The sequence below is a fragment of the Papilio machaon genome, chromosome 10 (genome assembly GCF_912999745.1).
Source record: "Papilio machaon chromosome 10, ilPapMach1.1, whole genome shotgun sequence".
Lineage (NCBI taxonomy): Eukaryota > Metazoa > Arthropoda > Insecta > Lepidoptera > Papilionidae > Papilio > Papilio machaon.
This window is the reverse complement of record NC_059995.1, coordinates 442,330-461,660: the sequence shown is the minus strand read 5'-3', so window position 1 is coordinate 461,660 and position 19,331 is coordinate 442,330. Positions and strand designations below refer to the sequence as shown.

The following is a 19,331-nucleotide window of genomic DNA, read 5'->3' as shown; positions in this document are numbered from 1 at the left end:
TTCCTTAATATAAATGTAACAATACTTACTTATGGATAATATTTACACAAAATATTCACAAAATATGACGACGTGAGTAACGAAACTTAGAAACAACAAAGATCATTCTCGAATTGCCTCTCGGAGATATGAACACTAGACGTTGCACATTAAGTATGTGTCCTTCTTGAATAGTTTACTGTTTTAGTTTTTAATTTAAATTTTTTATAGTTTAATTTAATTACATTTTTATTTAAATCACTTCATCTATTTCTTTTTTTTCGTAGTATTTTAATTAAATTTTTACCATACTAAAATATTTGTCTAATAACTGTAATAAAAAATAAAGTCAGCCCTTTGATCTGTATAAGGACCGCCTCTAGCAATGAAAGCCTTTTCACCATATTCTTCCATATCATCCTGTCTTAATTATCTAGTCTAGCATTGACTAGCATTTTTAATTATGTCGTCGCACCTTAAATGTGGTTCAAGTTTTCTATTTTCACCACTAGCGAAATTATAGACGTTACATTTTGTGGCACAACAATGCCTCCGCCAGGAGAGCATAGTCTAACCAGTGTCTTCTCGAAGCTGCTCTAAAAAGCTTCGAGCTTCTTTTGATAGGAGATGATTAGTTGATCTTGGTAGTTACACGACCTTTAATTTTTTTTTATTAGAAATAAAAAACAACTAAGGCGAAAAAAAAAACATTTTTAAGTTCGGTATTTCATTTATTTGTATACAATACTTAGCCTATACTCAACTTGAGTCGTTATCTGTTTTTACAATAGCCAGTATTAATAAAAATATGCATCAAAGATATGATTTAAAAAAGATAATAAGCTCTCAGAGTTTTTGAAAGGCAACAAATTGCCAAATATAAAGATAGGATTTTAGAAAAAAAAATTCAATGAATATGGCACTATTTTAAGTACGTCTTAATTTTAAAGTGATTTCTTTACAAGAAACCAAAAAAAAAACATGTATTTACTGATGACGCCTACATTTATTCCTAGGTTACATAAAATCAGCGCTGCTTCTTAAACAATTAAAAACATATACATACTTTGTTATTTGATTTGAATGCCAATTAAATATGGAAACAACAATTCATTACATTTTGATATATATTTTTTAACAAATACAAAAGGAAAAAAAAAAACAATAAAAATCATATTTACTTTTGTGCGCTAATTTTGAGCAAAAACTTGAATTAACGTATTTAACCTAACATACTTAAATTGGTTAAAAAAAAAAACTTACGAATGTAAAAAAATAATTTAACTTAAACTGTTAAATTTAAACTACATTACCTAAACAATAAAAGTAAAAAAATTTTAACTTTACAATGGCAACATTTAAAGATCATATTTAGGGCATGACAGTGCCCCCACCGAAGCAAACACTACCGAGCATCCTAATCACAAATTAAAAAAAATTTACGTTTTGGAGATTTAGCCTCAATACAGTATATAAATATACAACACACAATAATACTATATTATGTACTTTAAATTATTTAAATAACTTCCTACAAATAATATTGCAAACGATACAATCCTGAACTACCATATGTCGGTGACAAGGAAGTCGAACTCCTTCAAAATCTGCAAATAAAATGGAAATGCAATAAAAAAATTACTTTATCTTGTCTAATAAATATAGCAACCCTTATTTAATCTTATACTTAAGTATCAAAATTAAATTAAACTAGAAAATTAAATCAATATACGTGCAAATCAGCTCATAGACTTGAACTGTTGAGCTGTGGATCATAAACTGAATTGGCAGTATGCGGCTTACTGTGATATGCTATAACTAGGCCAATAATTATGAACCAGCCATCAAATCATAGAATGACTTGGCTTGTTAAAACAGACCACACAAACTACATGTCATAATGCCTGGAAATTCGTAGCTCAAAACAAAAATCGTAACTACACAAGTACAAATTGAGATGAGCTGCAAATCAGTTCCCTAAATGACTTCATAAATGCCAACCATGAGCTGATCTGCAGGTCATAAAGTATAGTTCATTTACCGTAACTAGCAATCTTTAATACTATATCAACGAAATCAGACGGATTGTAATCAAGGTGAAAAGGTAAGCAGAATCATCTAGTTTAAGTTTACATGTGAATATTTAAAAAAAATCTTACCATTGTTTGCTTTTATTTTTTCGTAAGTTTCTTCAGTTAATTGTTGCATTTTTTCTTTAAATTTACTTCTTTCCAAGTACTTCTTATAATATAACTCTGCCATAGATGATGGTTGATAAGCATCACTCTTTGGTTCAGACTTGGGACTATCATTACTATCTCTTATAGTTAACTCGGGAGACTTTTTCTTGAATACAAAAGCACTGGCTTCTGTAATCAAACCTTTTACGGATATATCACATTTGTTATTTGCTTCCAATACTTCTGGACTAGATTCAGATTTTAAAACAAAATCTTCCGGTTTTAATAGTTTAACATGCTGTTCATTTTTATATTCAATTTCATTATCCTCAAGACTCATCAAATTACATTCATTAGAAATGCCCTCTAAAATTGATTCGATGGTAACATTTCTCTGCTTTTTTTTATTTAACAACTTTTCGATGTCATTACTATCTTTAGTAACATTTGCATTTGCTTGAGTATTATTCTTTTGAGCAACATTTGTAAATTTGCTTATTTCTATTACATCTGTGTCTTGTGAAATTTCTGTGTGTGTATTTCCACCTTTCACCTGGAATATCAGAGATAAAGAAATTGCTTTTACATAGCATTTATATTTAAACATTATATTCAAATCTACTATAATTGAGTTATGAAATAATTAAAGTAGAAGGTCATACAATATTTGCTATATGAAGCCAATGCACCTGCAAATGTGAATGTCTATGAGCTGCGGCCATATATACATTATTTAATCACCAGAACTAATATACTATGCTGTATACTAATATACAAGTGTAATGTACTTGCCAGATGTAACATTTGTTGTATGAACTCTAAATTAGGTCCACTCTGGAAGTCTTGATCACAACTGACATTGTTTTCTAATTCTTCTGAACACCGGAAAATATTAAGTTGGTGTTAAATGAACATACATATCCTACAGATTAAATGCACATACAAAAAAAAATTAAAAGCTATCACAAACTTTACGGGTTAATAAAAAGTATAGATAGCACAGTTTAGAATTTAGTTTTACCTTCAAAAACGTAATTTTCTGGAGTCTTTGTGTTAAGTACATTGTAAATGTTTATCGGTTTGTTTCTTTCTTGATCATTGTATATACCGTCAATTTTATTTTCATCAGTCCAATGAGAATCCATCGCACTGTTAAAATAAGAATTAATAATATAAACAAAACAATGTTTTATGTTTTGTTATTTCAATCATAATTTGACTCTAAACGCTAAGGTTGACATATGAATGACAGAATGTTGACATTGAGCAAGTAGTGTAAAAAATGTGCAAATCTTGATTTCATCTATTGCTGTATTACCGAAGATTTATTTGGTCCTATAGGATTTCATTAAAACTGTTTTTATAACCAATGTATATCATTCCTAAAAAAATTGATTGTAATGTACAAGTTCAAGCGTCAGTGGTGTCATGACACCAATATCATTTTCCAATCATTGACAAAAGTAGAAACGGAAAGCTAGAACATGGCAATATTAATTCCAATGCCTGAAATTTGATACATATACATACATACATTTAGTTTAGTATCCGACGGACGCGCTCTTACGGTGAAGGAAAACATCGTGAAGCAAAACCTGCACATACGTACATACACATACATACATATATACGTATGTATGGGCACTAAAGGTGGTGGCAAGGGTTAATAAATTTAAAAAAAGCACTAAAACGCTGGTACAATTGGGTAAAAACTCGGAGACGTAAATATTGTATAAGAATAATAAAGAGTCCTGTAATGCCGTGTAAACATGATGACAGTAGCGCATGCTTTGCATGGCCCGTATGGCAGTTTATGCCAGTTGTATAGCAGCACTGATTTTGTGCGCTACTATCCTAGTATACAGTATACAGGCATAATGTGAACCGGCATATGTAAATTGTACGTAATGCAAAATATTGAATTACATACATTGTTTTAAAATAATGAAACACATTGAATATTCAAAATTATTTATTCAATTCAGACTTAATAGACATTTGTTATTCCCGCAAGAGCAATATTAAAAATATGTGAAAACACATAGTGATAATATCCATTGTCAGACCTATTTATACTCTCCCTTACATATTTCATCTCTAGAGCACCATTTGCTTACTTACTCCTGCCTACAAAACTACATATTTACAATAACATTATGAATGAACCTTAAAAACTACTTTTAAAGAGTACCCATAAATTATTTGGATTAGTAAGTAAAAGAAAATCTGAACTGGCATGATTTTCAAATACCCACCCATATATTCCCGAACAGTATTTGTTTAGGTGACATGTATGTTATTTATTGATCATCATCATCATCATCAACAGCCTTTATCTGCCCACTGCTGGGCATAGGCCTTTCCCAATTCCTTCCACAGTACGCGGTCCTCCGCCTTTCGCATCCACATTTATTGATACTCTTACATTATTTTTTTTGTCTTCCAAAGACAATAAAATACTTCAAATTAATCAATATTTTAACCTATAGCATCCCATGCATATTACTTTGGTCACAATTTTTTAGACACCCTTAAAAGTTTTTAAAACCACGAAAGCACATTTTGAAATTGTAATTTTCCTAACATTTAATTTCCAAAACTTTCCGTTTTACATTTAATTTTCATCAAATAACCGAATAGTCATAATTTCTCCACCATGGGGACCAAAAATATGAATTAATGGATATGGAAATGTTGCCATAATGAGCAATTAGTTATGTATGGACATCACAAGGTTGCTTTTAATATTATATTTATAAAATATAAATATATCACTGCACATTTCACATTACCCATTGATGCCTTTACATATAAATAATACTTATATATAAAAATTTTAAGCTCGTCCTTGGTTACTTAATCTTGAGCTAAAACGTAGATAGAAGTTTCAAAAATTGAACATATCTTACAAGTACAAGTAGTTTTAGGAAGTCTCTATAGTAAAAAAACTAATTTTCTTAAATAAAACTTGCTACCTTATCAATATTAAACATCACATTGTGAAATTGTCATTGGTAGCTACGTAACAGACTAATGAAGTTCGTCTTGATGTTATTTTCTAACCTATGTCTTTCATATAGTATTTATTATCTTACCTTTGAAAACGCATATGCGAGGGAGTATAAGATGATGGAATATTCTGACAGTAACTTACGGTTGTATATTTTATTGACTAGTTGGCATGTTGATGTCTGCGACGTCCATGACTCTTTGTGTTAGAGCCGGCTTGCAGATTCCTTCGTCTAATATCTTCATCCTTTGCTTTCAGATCTCTCTCGAGTCGAGACCACATATCGAGGTTCCGCTCCTCTTTAGCTTTGACCCGCATCTTGTATGTCTCTGTCAGTTTCTCGGCGTACTCTGTAGGTACATATGACGGAGAGTTACTTGAGGTCTTCTCCGACACATCAGATGTTGGAGTTATTGGTTTAACATTTTCCTTCTTTTTAAATGTGACCGGGCCCAAGAACAAAGCTTTGGTAAGGGTTTTCGGTTTTTCATCCATATTTAACCAACTTTTCACTTTTGCAACTGAATTATCAACTTCCTGCTTCATATTTTCATCCTCTCTTGTTTCACACTCATTTACAATTTTCTTTGGAGGATTCGTTGAAGATGTTTGTGAAGCATCATTGCCTTTTGTGTCATCTACATAAGGCTTCTCAAAATGTTGAGGTGTGAGTAGTTTTGGCTGTTTTTCACTGACACCACTGGTTTCCGGAGGATCTGAGTAAAGCTTCAAGAGTGAAGCAATTGCAATATTTCTTTCACTTTTCATTTTGATACTAATATTTTCATTAGTTGGGCTAATTATTTTATTTTTTAGCTTCTCAATTTGTTTAATATGTTCACTGGTATTAGATGATGTTTCACCTTTTTTAATTCCATTTTTATTAACTGCTTCAACATTTTCTGGTTGTTTGTCATCATCTGATTTCTTCGGATTAAATTCCGGTACATTAGGGTTTAGTTTTGATATAATAACTGTATTATTATTATCCTGTACTGTGCATTTATTTTCTTTACTGTCATCAAAATCGTCAACCTGGAGACAAGTAGATTTTGATTATGGAAAACATTTCTTACCATATCATTATATACTAGTAAAACTAAAGGACAACTAAGGCTTTAAATGCTGAGAAACATTTTGGAACACGCTTTTTCTATTCAGATATACTACATACTTAGCTTTCTTAAATTCTGGGAACTATGATTAAAAAATATATGCAATGATTACCATTCGTAACATTTCTGTTATTCCCGCCAAATCGGGCCCATGCTCCTTGTCATCTTGTGCAAGTCCTTGCTTTAATCTTAACAATAATTCATCATCATCTACAACAAGTTATGTATACAATTACATTTAGAAGGGTAAAAACTAGGCCCATGGTTGTGTGTGTTCACAACACTCATTTATATTTTCATCAATAGCAACACTTAGTTTCTCTTTATTGTTCTATTAACATTAGAAATTATAAACCATAGTTTAATGTGATAATATTAAACACATTCATATACTCCAACCTTTGCAATCAAAATGCTGACGTGAATATAAAGTACTGGCATTATTGCTTTGTCAATGTTTTTCACAAGGACAATATAAATACGTCACACCAATTGGCCTACTTAGTTTTTTTTACCGGACAAAGGCTTAAAGTAGTAGACCACAATACTAAGAAAATAGAAGAAGAAACATGAGTTACCTTCAGTCGTCGTGCAAATAGGCGGCGGTTGCTCACCAACCACAATATGCTGTTCGTCGATATCTTTGAACCTACCTCCCATCGCTTGAGCAAGGTCTTTAAGTACATCTTTCTTGGAATACCAACTCATTTTAACCCCTTGACTTGACGTTATCTGAAAAAAGCAATCATATGCAAAACAGTACTTATTCAAAACAAGCACCAAATTCAACAGCGAACACAATTATACTTATATAACATTTATACTTACTTCTACTAAAAGATAAATGTAAAGCAACTATTTTCATGGAAATGTTGGACGAATAAACGTCACTACACGTAAACATCAGGATTCAGGATTCAACATGTTTCATGTTTCATGTGTTTTATGCTGCTGTGCTATATATGCGAGTGCGGTGCCTTGCAGTGTGACCAGATTTAAATCGAACATTTTGCCAGTTACTCGTCTAAATTCTGCTAATGGTTTTTGTAAATAATTTTAAAGTTATGCTAATTAGATTGCAATTTGTACGAAGATTTAAAAGAAAAACGGCAATTTAAGACTTGATTTATTGATTGTTTGCTTTAGTTTATATCTTATATTTATTATTCTTTGTCAAATGAATTTAGTCTTCAAATGACCTACTGCTACATTTGCAATTCTACATGACAATGTAGAACAAACAGTTTAACAGAGTTCTTCTCCTTTTATGTAAAAATTGTCTTATCTTATTGTAAAAAGGGTCTGTTGAAATATAAATAAATAAAGTCAAAGATTATTTAACGATGATTTCTGCAACACAGATTTTTTACTGTCATCATTAGAAATGAAATGACATTGACATTGACATAACTGGACAGGTATACTGAAGCAAGACAAGGACAAGGTGTATAAATTGCCAAAACTAAAACTTCAATACTCGTACTAAATAATAAATACATTTTTATTTAGCTATAAAAGTTTTACAGCAGTAGTTTCATTTCTTTAACTGAATATTTATCACATTACAAATACCTAAATAGGCATAAAAGATTCTCCTGTAATTTTTTCAAAGTTTAGTGTGAATTGTTATTAAATTAAATGGCTGATGAAAAACCAAGTGATGATGTACCCCAGACAGAATTATCTAGTGGGGTAGAAAACCTTAAAATTGAAAACGGACAAAAAGAAAATGGTGATACGAATAAAACAGATAAAGTGAAAGGTAAACAGTTTTGAATTGCTTTTGTTACCTATTTTTTTTTTAATGGGCGGCGCTATGCCGCCCTCTCGTTCCCCTAACATGTTTTTTGGTCATCATGGACCTTGGGTACAACCACTTCTTTATTTCGTTATTTCAAATTAATAAAAACCAAAACATTACAAAATTTTTTCATACAGCTATTGTCACAAAATATTATATACTAGTTTAAAAAGTCAAATTAAATGTACATAATAAAATAAATAAATAATTAAAATACTACACTATGTTTTATTTCTATTTATCACAGTCTTGGCCAAGGATCCACCTTTGTTTTGTTACCTATTTCAAGACATACTCTAATTAAAATATTTCTATTTAGTTCATTAATATTACCAAGTAATTCCCATCGTAGCTTTTGATGATAGGAAATTACAAAAATCATATTTAATTTTATTTCAGTTGATATCTTACTGAAGGCGACAGGAGATGCCCCTATCATGAAGAAAAAGAAATGGGCTGTAGATGCTGAAAAACCTATAGGATGGATCATAGAATTTGTGAAGAAATATCTTAAACTGGAGCCAGATGAGAAACTGGTAAATAAACAATATTATATACAAAAATAATAATTATAAAGATACATCTATATCTTATATATATAAAAGAAAGTTGTGTTAGTTACACTATTTGTAACTCAAGAACGGCTGAATCGATTTGACTGAAAATTGGTGGGCAGGTAGCTTAGAACCAGGAAACGAACATAGGATAATTTTTACCCCGTTTTCTATTTTTTATTCCGCGCGGACGGAGTCGCGGGTAAAAGCTAGTAATTAATAAATAAATTGAAAAATGTCTAGTAGCTTTATCTACTATTAATAGTGTATTTGTAAGAAAATATTTCATTCTAATATATTATGTGTTTTTGGTTAAAGTTAATTATTTTTATTTCAGTTCTTGTATGTGAATCAAACATTTGCACCATCACCGGACCAGATAATCAAGAATCTTTATGAATGTTTTGGGACGGATGGTAAATTGGTGCTCCATTACTGCAAGAGTCAAGCTTGGGGCTGACGATAGAAAAAAAGTTGTGGCTGGTTCCCTCGTCATAACATCAGTTCTTGTGTTCTTATGCATTTTCTGATATGAAACAACCAAAAATTAATATGTTTGTAAATAAATCCAAAGAAATTTATATTTTTTTTGTACTTAGATGAAAAGATATATTAAAACTGAAGCTTTATTTGAATATGAAGAGCTTCTAATGGTTTTAATTTAGCTCGTAATGTAACTGTGTGTTTATTAAAAAAAATTTTTTTTTTGCTTTGGTGTATTATTTTTCTAATAATATATTTTTTTTAATTCCGCGCGGACAAAATCGCGGGCAACTGCTCTGTATTATATTCCTGCATTTAAACAGGAATAATTAAGTAATTTTTCTGTATTAAAAATGTGATAAGTTTAATATGCTGGCAACACTTAGAGTATCCCTTCATTTTGGATAAAGTATTTTGATAACAAGAGGGCCAGAATTTCAATATTAAATTAAATCTAAACTTTATTGCCCTTGTGTAAGGCTCAAATTCAACAATTTTTTATTTTTTCAGTCCCAACTTAATCTCTTTATTCTGTGGTATGCAGATGAAACTTAAAATAAAAAAAACTGAATAAAAATAAATTTAATATAAAAGACTAGATGTATTTGTTCCAGTACTATGTTACATATATAATTTTATTTTCTGTCTCCACTTCCACTGATGTAGTCCTTGCTTGTAGTCCTTGTGGGGAGATTATCTGTAATTAAAAAAGTTTTTTAATAAAATTAAAAAAATATGTTTCTACTTACTGGTGGTAAAAATGATTTATTTTATTAAATATATTTACCAATGGCTACATCTATAAGTTTTTGCCTTTGAAATTGTAGTAAATCGAATTGATTCATTCATATTGTGGTTCTGTGCTACTGTGAAACCAAACCAAAAGTCTGGCTAATAAACTTTATTGTTATATTTTGATATGTCTCTCAAAGAAGTTAATTTTTCCACAAGTCGTACACATATGAAATACAAAAATATAATCTTAATATATATTTAGTAATTAGGGGCTTTGGATTTCGCATAAATGGTGGGTATTTTGCGTTTTTGAATACTGCAGCCAGTCCAGCTCTCAAGAACCCCAGCACCGCGTAGGCAAAGTATTACCTGGTGGTCTACAACACTTCTTTGTTTCTGCCTTGACGGGTGACGTCACTTTGGAGCCCTGGGGCTGCGTGACGTCACACGGGCAGCACGAGTGCACGCTGCTCCGGGATGTGTTCATAGCTTCTATTTTTTCATCCTTTATAATTAAGAGCGAAAAAATCATTACATGTAATAATGTAACAAAAACTTGTAATTAGATCAAACAATATTAATAAACAAAATAACAAAAGTTTATTTGGTATCCGGTTTGAAGGACCATTTACAAATCGCAGTCCCAGATTTTGTATTAAAATTTTTTAAATGTTTTGATATACTGTACCAATTGTGATTAAATCTTTTACTCACCTTAGAAGGCGCGGCTGGAACTTTGAACTGTCGTTCAGTCGCAGGTTTCTTGGTTGTCTTATCCTCGAGAGGCAAATGTAGTTCTTGTTGGAGTGTCTTTGGGGATTGAATTGGCTTCTGGGTAGCCGATGGTGGTTTCTCTTTTGATAGATATTGCTATACATATATAAACAGCAATTTAAATAAAAAGAAAATAGATATTAAGTTATTTAGTCAATGGATTTCTAAAGAAAAAATTCTTCTATAGCCGAGCACGGTGTAAATTGACTTACTGGTACCAAGGTATCGAGATATTTCGCAATCCACTCAAGTACGATTAACAACCTCGTGGAGGAGGAAGCACATTAAGACTACCGACACAGTCAGCCCAAAGCCATACAGTTTGTAGGAAGCCTGACTATGTTTTGTAGTACGACATACATCGGGCACGTTCCAGACGACGAGTCCGCCGGCGGCGCACGCGCTGACCACGTAGCGCGAGTCGGGGCTGAAGCGGCAGCAGGTGACTGCGGCCGCGTGACCCAGACCCATGTGTGTGTATATGCCCTCCTGGTACTTCCACAGCTGTGTAACAAAAGAACAAGTTCAAGTATTTATTTTGCATGGTATCCTTTGCATCAAAAAGATTTAACACGTTAAAAATGTTCTTAGTAGGAGTGGTCATAAAAAAGGCTGAAGCCGCTTTCAAAATTAACGGGCTTATTTACTTATCTCGGTAGAGCCCTGAATCTCTGCCTCTCTCTAAGGCGTTTTAACAGTGCGACGTGGGTAAACCGTTGAACTAAACAGAGGTAAAACAATTTAAAGACACATACTTTAACCATTTGATCGTTTCCACCGGTCACAAAGAGCTCCCCGTCCTTCGTGATGTGTAGCCCGTTGATGGCTCCTACTTTACTGGCCTCTAGCTGTTGAAAAGTAAAGATAATTACAAAATTAGAATAAGAACTTCAGTAGAAGAGTTAAAAGAAGCATTCAGTAGTTGTCCTCATAGTGACATGAGTGGCACTCGTTCCGCGAGATGTATGTGTTACCTCCCTGGCGAGGTTCCCGCTGGCCGTCTCCCAGTAGGCGACGCGGCGGTCAGTGCCGCCGGTGAGCAGCTGGCAGCCGCGCGGCTCGTAGCAGATACACATGAACAACGTGTTCGCGTACATCACCTGGCGGCGCGATAGCGAACTGCGGATATTTTATTTATCTGATCTGAACTGCTAAACGAAAACACAACTGCTGCACGCGACTTAAGTACAAGCAAAAGAAGTAAGATGAGCGTTAGTTACATGAGGTCCCATATGATGGCGGAGCCGTCAGTGCCCGCGCTGACGGCCTCCGTATCGTTGGGGGACACCTGTATGGCGGACACGGGGCTCTTGTGCTCCTTCAGCACCTTCTTGAGGGACTGGCACTCCGGGCGGATGTCCCACACGCGCACCTACGACCACGTACACTATCACATTATAAATCAACAAGTTAATATTAAAGCATTCCCCGATATTTACATGCTAAGTAATTATTATTTAAATTCAAACGAGTAGTAAATCACTTATATTATAGACTTCAGCGAAACTTTCGTTATTATCGTCAGGACATGGCAACACAGGGCTCAAAGTTTCTAATTTCTCCCTTAAGATGCACGGCATAAGTACTAAAGAACGTCACCTGCCCCTCGCAGCCTCCGGAGATGAGGGTCCGTCCATCGGAGGTCATGTCTATGGCGGATGTGCCCTTGTTGTGCGTGTTGAAGATGCAATAAATCAGCCGGCCAGTCAGCGGGGTGAACGCACGGATGTTTCCGTCGTTCCACGCTGCACAAACTATACTCTTTGGCACTGTCTATGGCAGGTCACTTCCAAGACTTAATTAAAAGATTTTTTTTACAAACTGCTCTACGCAGAAATAATTGTTAACAAATGTTAGGTAGTAGTAGGTGGGTAGGTAGGTAGTAAACTAGATTTCTAGAAGAGGAGAAATACTATAGGAGTATGTTACAGCATTAAAATTATTAACCCGACACAATGGACTTTCCGTCGCCGGAGAAGAGCACGGCGGAGCAGGAGAAGTTGGGCAGGGCGATGCGCAGCAGCTCGCGCGCCGTCTGCAGGCACCACACGCGCACGCTGCCCGCGCCCGCCGTCGCGAACACGCCCGACATGCCCCTGCAGTGCCATGACGTCACATCATATTAGTACATTAACACCCCGTAACCCACCAGCGCGCAGCGTCACTCTGACCGAGCACATTTATATTGCCGTGGCCGTAAATACGATTATATCTTAGGAGACCTGGGGAAAGCGATATCATTGATGGCGCAACGATGGCAGGTGACGACCAGCGTGAGGGTGAAGGTGGCCATGTCGATGGAGAAGATCTCGCTGGTGCGAGTGCCCAGTAGCAGCAGGCGCTGCCCGCCGCGCCGCTGCGGCGACTCCAGCAGCTCCATCGACGTGATGCAGCCCGGCACCTTCACGGTCCTCAGCTGCAAATGGCCCACCAATGTCATTTCAGAGATTTATAAACTTTTTTTTCTTCTATAAATGATATGTATTCTAACAGCTTTGAAATGTGGCTTGTTGGGCGCGGCGACCTTCGCCTTCGGGAAGTCCCCCTTCCAGTTGATCTCGTCCAGCACGTCCACGGTGCCGTCACCCGCACCCACTATCAGGCACCCGTCGTCCATTATGAGTATTGCTTCTATACCTGTTAGATAGCCCATTGTTTAACGATAGATTATCCAGATCTTTAAAAGTCCAGCTTATAATGATTGATTTTGATTCCGAGAGTATTTTTCAGATGTCTTACCCTGGCTGTAGCAAATGGTTTCCGGGGCCTTGTTCTTCTTCCATTGCCCACACTTGGCGAGGCAGCCGATCAGGCTGGGCTTGCAGTTCGTCACCGACGCGCTAGGGTCCGCGGGGAAATTGATTGAGAACTTTATCATGTCGCCCGTCCTAACAAACAAATTATTAATTTAGTTTTGGAGTGGTTCGATTTGTGCCAGATCATGTCAGCTGCGTACAGGCATTTGTTCAGTGTGCGATGTGCGCTGTACTTACGTGGTACCAGCGTAACCATAGGCGTCGTCCTTGCTGATGGCGATGCAGCGCACGCTGCGCCGCAGCTTGCCCAGCGACACGTCCAACACTTCCAGTGTCTTGCTCTCTGCGCGTACGTTCCACACGCGCAAGTTGGCTGGCACACAAACGTTCATACTAAAACATCTGTAATGTTCTGATTAAAAACTGATGAAACAATATGTGTTGTGAATGTGTAGGCATTGGAAAAATATTGTTATAAGCATAAAATACGACCAATAATCCATTGATTCTGTACTTGATTTTAGTGATTACGTACACTTCATGCAGAAATGTTGTGGTAATTTGGTACTTATATATTAAATCAGCATGTCTTACAATCGCCACCGGTGACGAAGGCGCTGTGCCTCAGGTTGAGGGGCGCGAGGGTGACGGCGTCGCCCGTGGTGAGCTTTGAGGCGGCCGTCGTGGCCGTGGCGGAGCCGCCCGCGCAGTCCCACAGCACCACGCAGCCGTCATCGCGCCCACCCAGCGAGATCATGTAGCGCTCGTCTGATGAAAACGACAGCGCCTCCACACGCACCTGCTCGAATAACTAATAGTATGCGGAGCAAATACCAAAGTTTCAGTTATCATTGCCATTTTCAGTCAAAAAATGTTTGTTTAACCTTATGTAATTCGTGGCTGCCAATCATAATTCTCTTTTTGAAATCCCAAATCTTGGCGGATGCTTTGAAGCCGATGTGGTTAATTTGTCCGGAGCCAACGTAAGTTCCCTTGGGAGAGACAGCCACTGTTGACACGCTGTTGGTGTGTCCGCTGAGGAAGTGCATCTTCTTGTTCTTCCATTCTTGAATGCAGACCTTGTTGCCCATGGGGTATACGATATGATCTCCATCAGGGTGGACTTTTAGCCCTTTTATTGCTGATCCTGAAAGTTTTTAAACGTTGTTAAGTAATTTTACTACGTTTTTCGACCATTCTTAAAGTATTGGTTTCTGCTTGCTTTCTTAAATTCACGGTGACAAAAGGTTAACACCTTTACTTCACGCACTAAGTTAAATGGAATATAGCCACACAACCATGCCACAATAATTTTTCATTTTTTCATTTTTTAAACCAAACCTCGAGAAGGGTTGTGGGAATTGGGAACCCATTAATATTGTGAATCGACTTTTCACCACGGAACAAGAGGTACCCGTGCCTAGAACGTGGATCTGTTCTTGATGGATGGATTTTCACATGTTTGCTTATAAAAAAACAGGAATTTTACGTTAGAATTTTTATACCGTCGAATCCTATAATAGCGTAAGGTTCTAAAGTCTTCACGTCCATTATCACCAATTCAGTCTTATAATTTGTATATTTTATAAAAATAAAGATTTTTAAACTATAAACAACAGTGCTTTTATTAAAAGTTTTTGTTTGTTGTCAAGTTGTTAATTGCTGTTACAATTTACGGTTGCTACGCAACGTTGGGTTGTCTCTAGTTTACCCTGGGTTTCCACTGCCGAAAAACTCGTAAAAATATCTCATTCCTATTGTTCTTTTTGAATCTTTGGAAGACACAGATAGAGATAACATATTTTTGATCAGGAAAAGAGTAAGGGTTAGTTTCTACTGTTGACATACTTATTTAAAAAAATATTTTCAAGTCCTAAATACTTTTTGGAAAATTAAACATTATGGTGACATTCGATTGCCATGCCAACATTGAACATTTATCGTTTGCGCGTAAGCTATTTGGTAAAGTATTATATTACCAGAGCTGGGCATTAACTCGTTAATCCGTTAATCGTTAATTAACGAAGTTAACATTTTGCTTAACGGATTAACTTTTAAGTTAACTTCAAAAAGTGTTAACGCTTTTGTTAACTTCCGTTAAACTCAACTTCCGTTAATAAAAGTCCGTTAATAGTTAAATTAGAAACTTGGAGACGTTCTGTCATTTTGTTTAAATTACGTGCCTCGCCACCCTCGTAAGTTCAACTATGTTGGGCGACTGTCGGCGACTTGAATGGTGAACGAATGAGTTGATAATTGATATATGTGAAGTTCGCGTGCAAGTGTGATGCATCAGAGCGTCCGGGAAAGACGTGACCAACAGGACAAAATTAAAAGAAGGTTCGAAATAGTATATTTCATTACGAGTATATAAAAGCAAGAGTATGTAATAGCCCACATCCCGAACGCTCTTCGTCCCTGCAATACGCCACTTTTTGAGTAGCTGTATTAAAACACTTTTTTACTCGTGCTTTTTCTTTAGCTTTCCCAAACTCGTGCGTTCTCTTTCCCAACTGTCAAAATAATGTCTGTTAAAAAATACAGTCGAATTTATAACCTCCTTCTTTTTGAAGTCGGCTAAAAAGAAAACCCAACCACGAAGTTTTTACAAAAAAAAAGCATTGAAGTTTTTACAAATAAAATCATTGAAGTTTTTACGATTCATGCAAATATTTCTAAAAAGAAGCTCCTAATTTGTTACAATATCAGATTTAATGATTTGATTCAATGAATTAGGTTAGTTTTCATTTTATTTCATCTCCCTTAATTTCATTTTCATTTCATATCAATAAAAATAATCTACTGAAGACTTGGCTGTTCGGGCATAGTTCCCTTTGCCTACCCAGAATGGGTGAAGAAAACAAAAAAAATCACTGTTTGTATTCTTTTACGGTTGGCGCCATTTTCCAAACATTTTAGTTAGTTGAGTTTATTGTGTTTTTATTATTCTCTTAAATTGCTTCATTTTTTCGCAACTGTATCAAAAATAGTTTTTTAGTACACGTGCGAAACTGTCATTACAACTTGTTCCAACTGTCAACCCTCACCTTCGGCTGCGCCTCGGCTCGGGTAGACATTTGTCGGAACTCTTTGCAATGACAGGCTTTCCGCGCTCGTAATGAAATATACTATAATGCATTCATACTTGTCTCTAATACTAATGTGTACATTCTATAAATGTATAGTCAAATTACTATTTTAAACAAGTGTCGCTACATAAGTGTGAAATTAGTATGTATAATTTTGGTATGGTTAACTGTTAACGATTAACTTTAACTTGCGTTAAATTTTCGGGAATTTCACGATTAACGAAGTTAATTTTTTAATTAACGAAGTAACGATTAACGAAGTTAACTTTTCGATTAACTGTGCCCACCTGTGTATATTACTATGGATTATATTTTACATTTTTTTTTGCTTTTATTATTTTCTAAAAGATGACGTTAGAAAAACAGAAATACCAAAGAAATAAAATATTCTTTTATTTGCATAAAACAGAATATTCACATCTAGAAATAAATTGAAATTAGCGCGCCAAAACCAATATCTGAATGAGTAAGTTTCTTAGTAGTGTACCACAAAGCTATAAAAATTATGAGATAGTATAGGTACTAGGAAGTAGTTACATACTCTGGTACAGGTAGTGATTTTACTAGAAGTATGTGTATATGTTGGTGCATCCTTTTAGGGAACGTACCCATACTACGTGACCCGTTTAGGGGGGGGGGGGCGGAGTCTTTAAAATACTACGGTCAGTCACGGGAGGGGGGGGGGTGGTTCAACTTTTTGTCACGTAGTCGATTTTAATGAGAGAAATCTCGTATTTTTTCGACCTATATTCGAATATAGCGCGGTGTTTAGCGCTTTGTAAACTCACAGTTGGTGCATGGTGGTGCAGTGGACAACCTGTCTCGCGTGCGACCTCTGCGGATTCTATCCAGGAGGCTACAAGAAGTTTTATGTGTTTTGGAAGTCGTCTTTATTGCAGTCTTATGCAATAAAGACGAGTATGAGTCAAATTATTTTTTTTTTCAATTTTTGCCTGTGAAATGATTAAAAATCATAATTATGAATTACTACGTGAAAACTAAAGGGGGAGGGGGGGGTCTTGGCATATACTACGAATGGTCACCGAGGGGAGGGGGACGAAAAATTTTAAAAAATAGGTCACGTAGTATGGGTATGTTCCCTTACCTCTCAGTATAGACACAGAAGGTAATCACTCCCTATCCTCCGTGTACCTGGGATATAAACAACAGCCATAAAAATAGTTGGTGAAGTATAGGATATAAATCACAGATAGGGGGAGTTAAAACAGCCTTTGTTCTAGTTCAGATTCATGGGTTTAGGCACACTAGGAATGACTGAGGGAATTAGGTATACATTTTGAAATTTACTTTATTAAAGAAAATAAAAGGGGAATTTTGTTCAATACTTTTATTAAATATACATTATTCTAAGATACATATTTAACAATACTAAAATTATCTTAATTGTCGTCCAGCATTCCTATCAAAACCTAAAGAAATTTCAACATATACCAACTGCTTGTTTTTCAGTGAAACTGAAAAATTCCAAAATATTTATGAAAACATACTTTTTCTCACATAACTATCTACTATAAACTATACATATTTTACTTCACTTTATTTCACAATTCTTATAAAATAAATTTAAAAGTCAAATTTGTAATAAAAGATGACATTCCTTAGATAGAGATGTATGGAAGAGTAGTACATATTGTGCCGACCCTCCATAGGGATAATGGCAGGTTGTTGATGATGATTCCTTTTACTTTAATTCGGTATTGGATTGAAACCAGCAAAACATTAAAGTAGACACACAAGTGATGTAGAAATTGTATTTTCTATCTTCTTCCAAAACACTTCTTCTGTACAGCTTTAGCCTTTTCATCAACCTGTTCTTTGGCTACCTCACTTAACCTTTTTATTTCATTAATCATGTATTGCTTGACAACTGATAAAAATTCTGATAGCTGAAAATATATTTTTGATTTACAAAATAAAACTTATATTGTCCATTAATTTGAATGTGCACAAAAATATAGTTTAAAGATAATTAAATCTCCCTTATTCTTTACTTGTATGATTAAAGATTATGACTAATATAGTATGAACTACATTAAAAATATGTATACTATCGCAACATTCCACAGGAAAATGGGTGAGACAATGTTTGTTATATGAAGGGGAACCAGAGGGATTGAAAATGTGAGATTCGCAGCTGTAGTATAAAAGTATCAATTAGAAGTAATCAACTAGTATTTTCATTTAGAAATGGAAAACTACATTTAGGAGAATTTGTTTACAGATTGTGGTGTATAATAGCATCTTAGGTAATTTACTTTCTCTTTAATTTTTGACCTGAATCTAAATTTATAAAATTTATTAATAAGCCGGTATTCATAGACATAATTTGAACATACCAGAAGGTCGTTTTCGTTTTTTCCAAGTTGTACATAGGCACATTTGCCTGCATGACTTTTATGCTCTGCCCACGGATCATCATCAGCTTCCCAGCCGTCGAGCTCCTTACCACAAAGGAAGCATTTTGCTGCATCAAGATCATCAGTGCCAGTTGCCACTGAGTAAAATCCAGCCTCGGCCATATTGCGAACGTTGCATTTATTTTTATCGGAAAATGGCCAATTCTTAAAAGTTTTCTCCCTCTCTTCGATTAAAAATAACGGCCGTATTTCCATAATAAAGAACAATCTCCTAAAAATAATGATAATAAACTTTTCAATAAATTCAGCAAACTTAAATACTGCAAAACAAAACAAATCCGTTGGAATTATTCAAATCAAATTTTGACATGTGTCAAATTATAAATGTCTATTATCTTTTGAAGACTGGCAAACAGGCAAACAAAACTATTTCTTTTTTAATTTATTAAGGCATTGGATATCGGTGTCCTTTAAACT

At 35.0% G+C, this 19,331-nt stretch overlaps 5 protein-coding genes across 5 annotated transcripts; 1 reads left to right on the top strand and 4 right to left on the bottom strand.

Moving 5' to 3' along the window:
• Positions 1–1,443: 1,443 nt before the first annotated feature.
• LOC106713783 lies at positions 1,444–3,392 on the bottom strand. The gene is made up of 4 exons (XM_014506642.2): positions 3,181–3,392; positions 2,952–3,034; positions 2,139–2,712; positions 1,444–1,586 (listed from the first exon to the last, which is right to left on the bottom strand). The coding sequence occupies exons 1-4, from the start codon at positions 3,302–3,304 to the stop codon at positions 1,495–1,497; spliced, it is 873 nt and encodes a 290-aa protein (XP_014362128.2). The 5' UTR covers positions 3,305–3,392; the 3' UTR covers positions 1,444–1,494.
• A 1,749-nt stretch (positions 3,393–5,141) lies between these two features.
• LOC106713764 lies at positions 5,142–7,235 on the bottom strand. The gene is made up of 4 exons (XM_014506621.2): positions 7,113–7,235; positions 6,863–7,016; positions 6,397–6,494; positions 5,142–6,204 (listed from the first exon to the last, which is right to left on the bottom strand). The coding sequence occupies exons 2-4, from the start codon at positions 6,990–6,992 to the stop codon at positions 5,332–5,334; spliced, it is 1,101 nt and encodes a 366-aa protein (XP_014362107.2). The 5' UTR covers positions 6,993–7,016; positions 7,113–7,235; the 3' UTR covers positions 5,142–5,331.
• Positions 7,236–7,753: 518 nt separating this feature from the next.
• On the top strand, positions 7,754–9,197 carry LOC106713781 (autophagy protein 12-like). The gene is made up of 3 exons (XM_014506640.2): positions 7,754–8,046; positions 8,485–8,621; positions 8,977–9,197. The coding sequence occupies exons 1-3, from the start codon at positions 7,923–7,925 to the stop codon at positions 9,097–9,099; spliced, it is 384 nt and encodes a 127-aa protein (XP_014362126.1). The 5' UTR covers positions 7,754–7,922; the 3' UTR covers positions 9,100–9,197.
• A 539-nt stretch (positions 9,198–9,736) lies between these two features.
• Positions 9,737–14,959, bottom strand: LOC106713724 (cilia- and flagella-associated protein 52; the record flags this gene model as incomplete). Its single annotated transcript, XM_045679762.1, has 16 exons — positions 9,737–9,819; positions 10,227–10,362; positions 10,572–10,727; positions 10,992–11,135; positions 11,387–11,479; positions 11,606–11,750; positions 11,852–12,003; positions 12,231–12,376; positions 12,579–12,727; positions 12,854–13,047; positions 13,123–13,268; positions 13,371–13,519; positions 13,625–13,760; positions 13,982–14,186; positions 14,272–14,534; positions 14,893–14,959. Coding segments are annotated over 16 exons (2,343 nt in total), but the record flags the coding sequence as incomplete, so codon positions are not given.
• Positions 14,960–18,192: 3,233 nt separating this feature from the next.
• On the bottom strand, positions 18,193–19,189 carry LOC106713782 (baculoviral IAP repeat-containing protein 5). Its single transcript, XM_014506641.2, has 2 exons — positions 18,834–19,189; positions 18,193–18,383 (listed from the first exon to the last, which is right to left on the bottom strand). Exons 1-2 carry the CDS (start codon positions 19,107–19,109, stop codon positions 18,255–18,257), a joined length of 405 nt encoding a protein of 134 aa, XP_014362127.1. The 5' UTR covers positions 19,110–19,189; the 3' UTR covers positions 18,193–18,254.
• Positions 19,190–19,331: the final 142 nt, after the last annotated feature.

Excerpts from the sequence above, each read along its gene's own strand:
- LOC106713781 (XM_014506640.2), top strand. The coding sequence starts at position 7,923 with ATGGCTGATGAAAAACCAAGTGATGATGTACCCCAGACAGAATTATCT. Across the intron at positions 8,047-8,484 it reads TAAAACAGATAAAGTGAAAG|TTGATATCTTACTGAAGGCG; the intron begins GTAAACAGTTTT and ends ATTTTATTTCAG. Across the intron at positions 8,622-8,976 it reads TGGAGCCAGATGAGAAACTG|TTCTTGTATGTGAATCAAAC; the intron begins GTAAATAAACAA and ends TTTTTATTTCAG.
- LOC106713783 (XM_014506642.2), bottom strand. The coding sequence starts at position 3,304 with ATGGATTCTCATTGGACTGATGAAAATAAAATTGACGGTATATACAAT. Across the intron at positions 3,035-3,180 it reads AGAAAATTACGTTTTTGAAG|AAGAATTAGAAAACAATGTC; the intron begins GTAAAACTAAAT and ends TCCGGTGTTCAG. Across the intron at positions 2,713-2,951 it reads TACAACAAATGTTACATCTG|GTGAAAGGTGGAAATACACA; the intron begins GCAAGTACATTA and ends CTGATATTCCAG.
- LOC106713782 (XM_014506641.2), bottom strand. The coding sequence starts at position 19,109 with ATGGAAATACGGCCGTTATTTTTAATCGAAGAGAGGGAGAAAACTTTT. Across the intron at positions 18,384-18,833 it reads AAAACGAAAACGACCTTCTG|CTATCAGAATTTTTATCAGT; the intron begins GTATGTTCAAAT and ends ATATATTTTCAG.
- LOC106713764 (XM_014506621.2), bottom strand. The coding sequence starts at position 6,992 with ATGAGTTGGTATTCCAAGAAAGATGTACTTAAAGACCTTGCTCAAGCG. Across the intron at positions 6,495-6,862 it reads TATTTGCACGACGACTGAAG|ATGATGATGAATTATTGTTA; the intron begins GTAACTCATGTT and ends AACTTGTTGTAG. Across the intron at positions 6,205-6,396 it reads TAACAGAAATGTTACGAATG|GTTGACGATTTTGATGACAG; the intron begins GTAATCATTGCA and ends ACTTGTCTCCAG.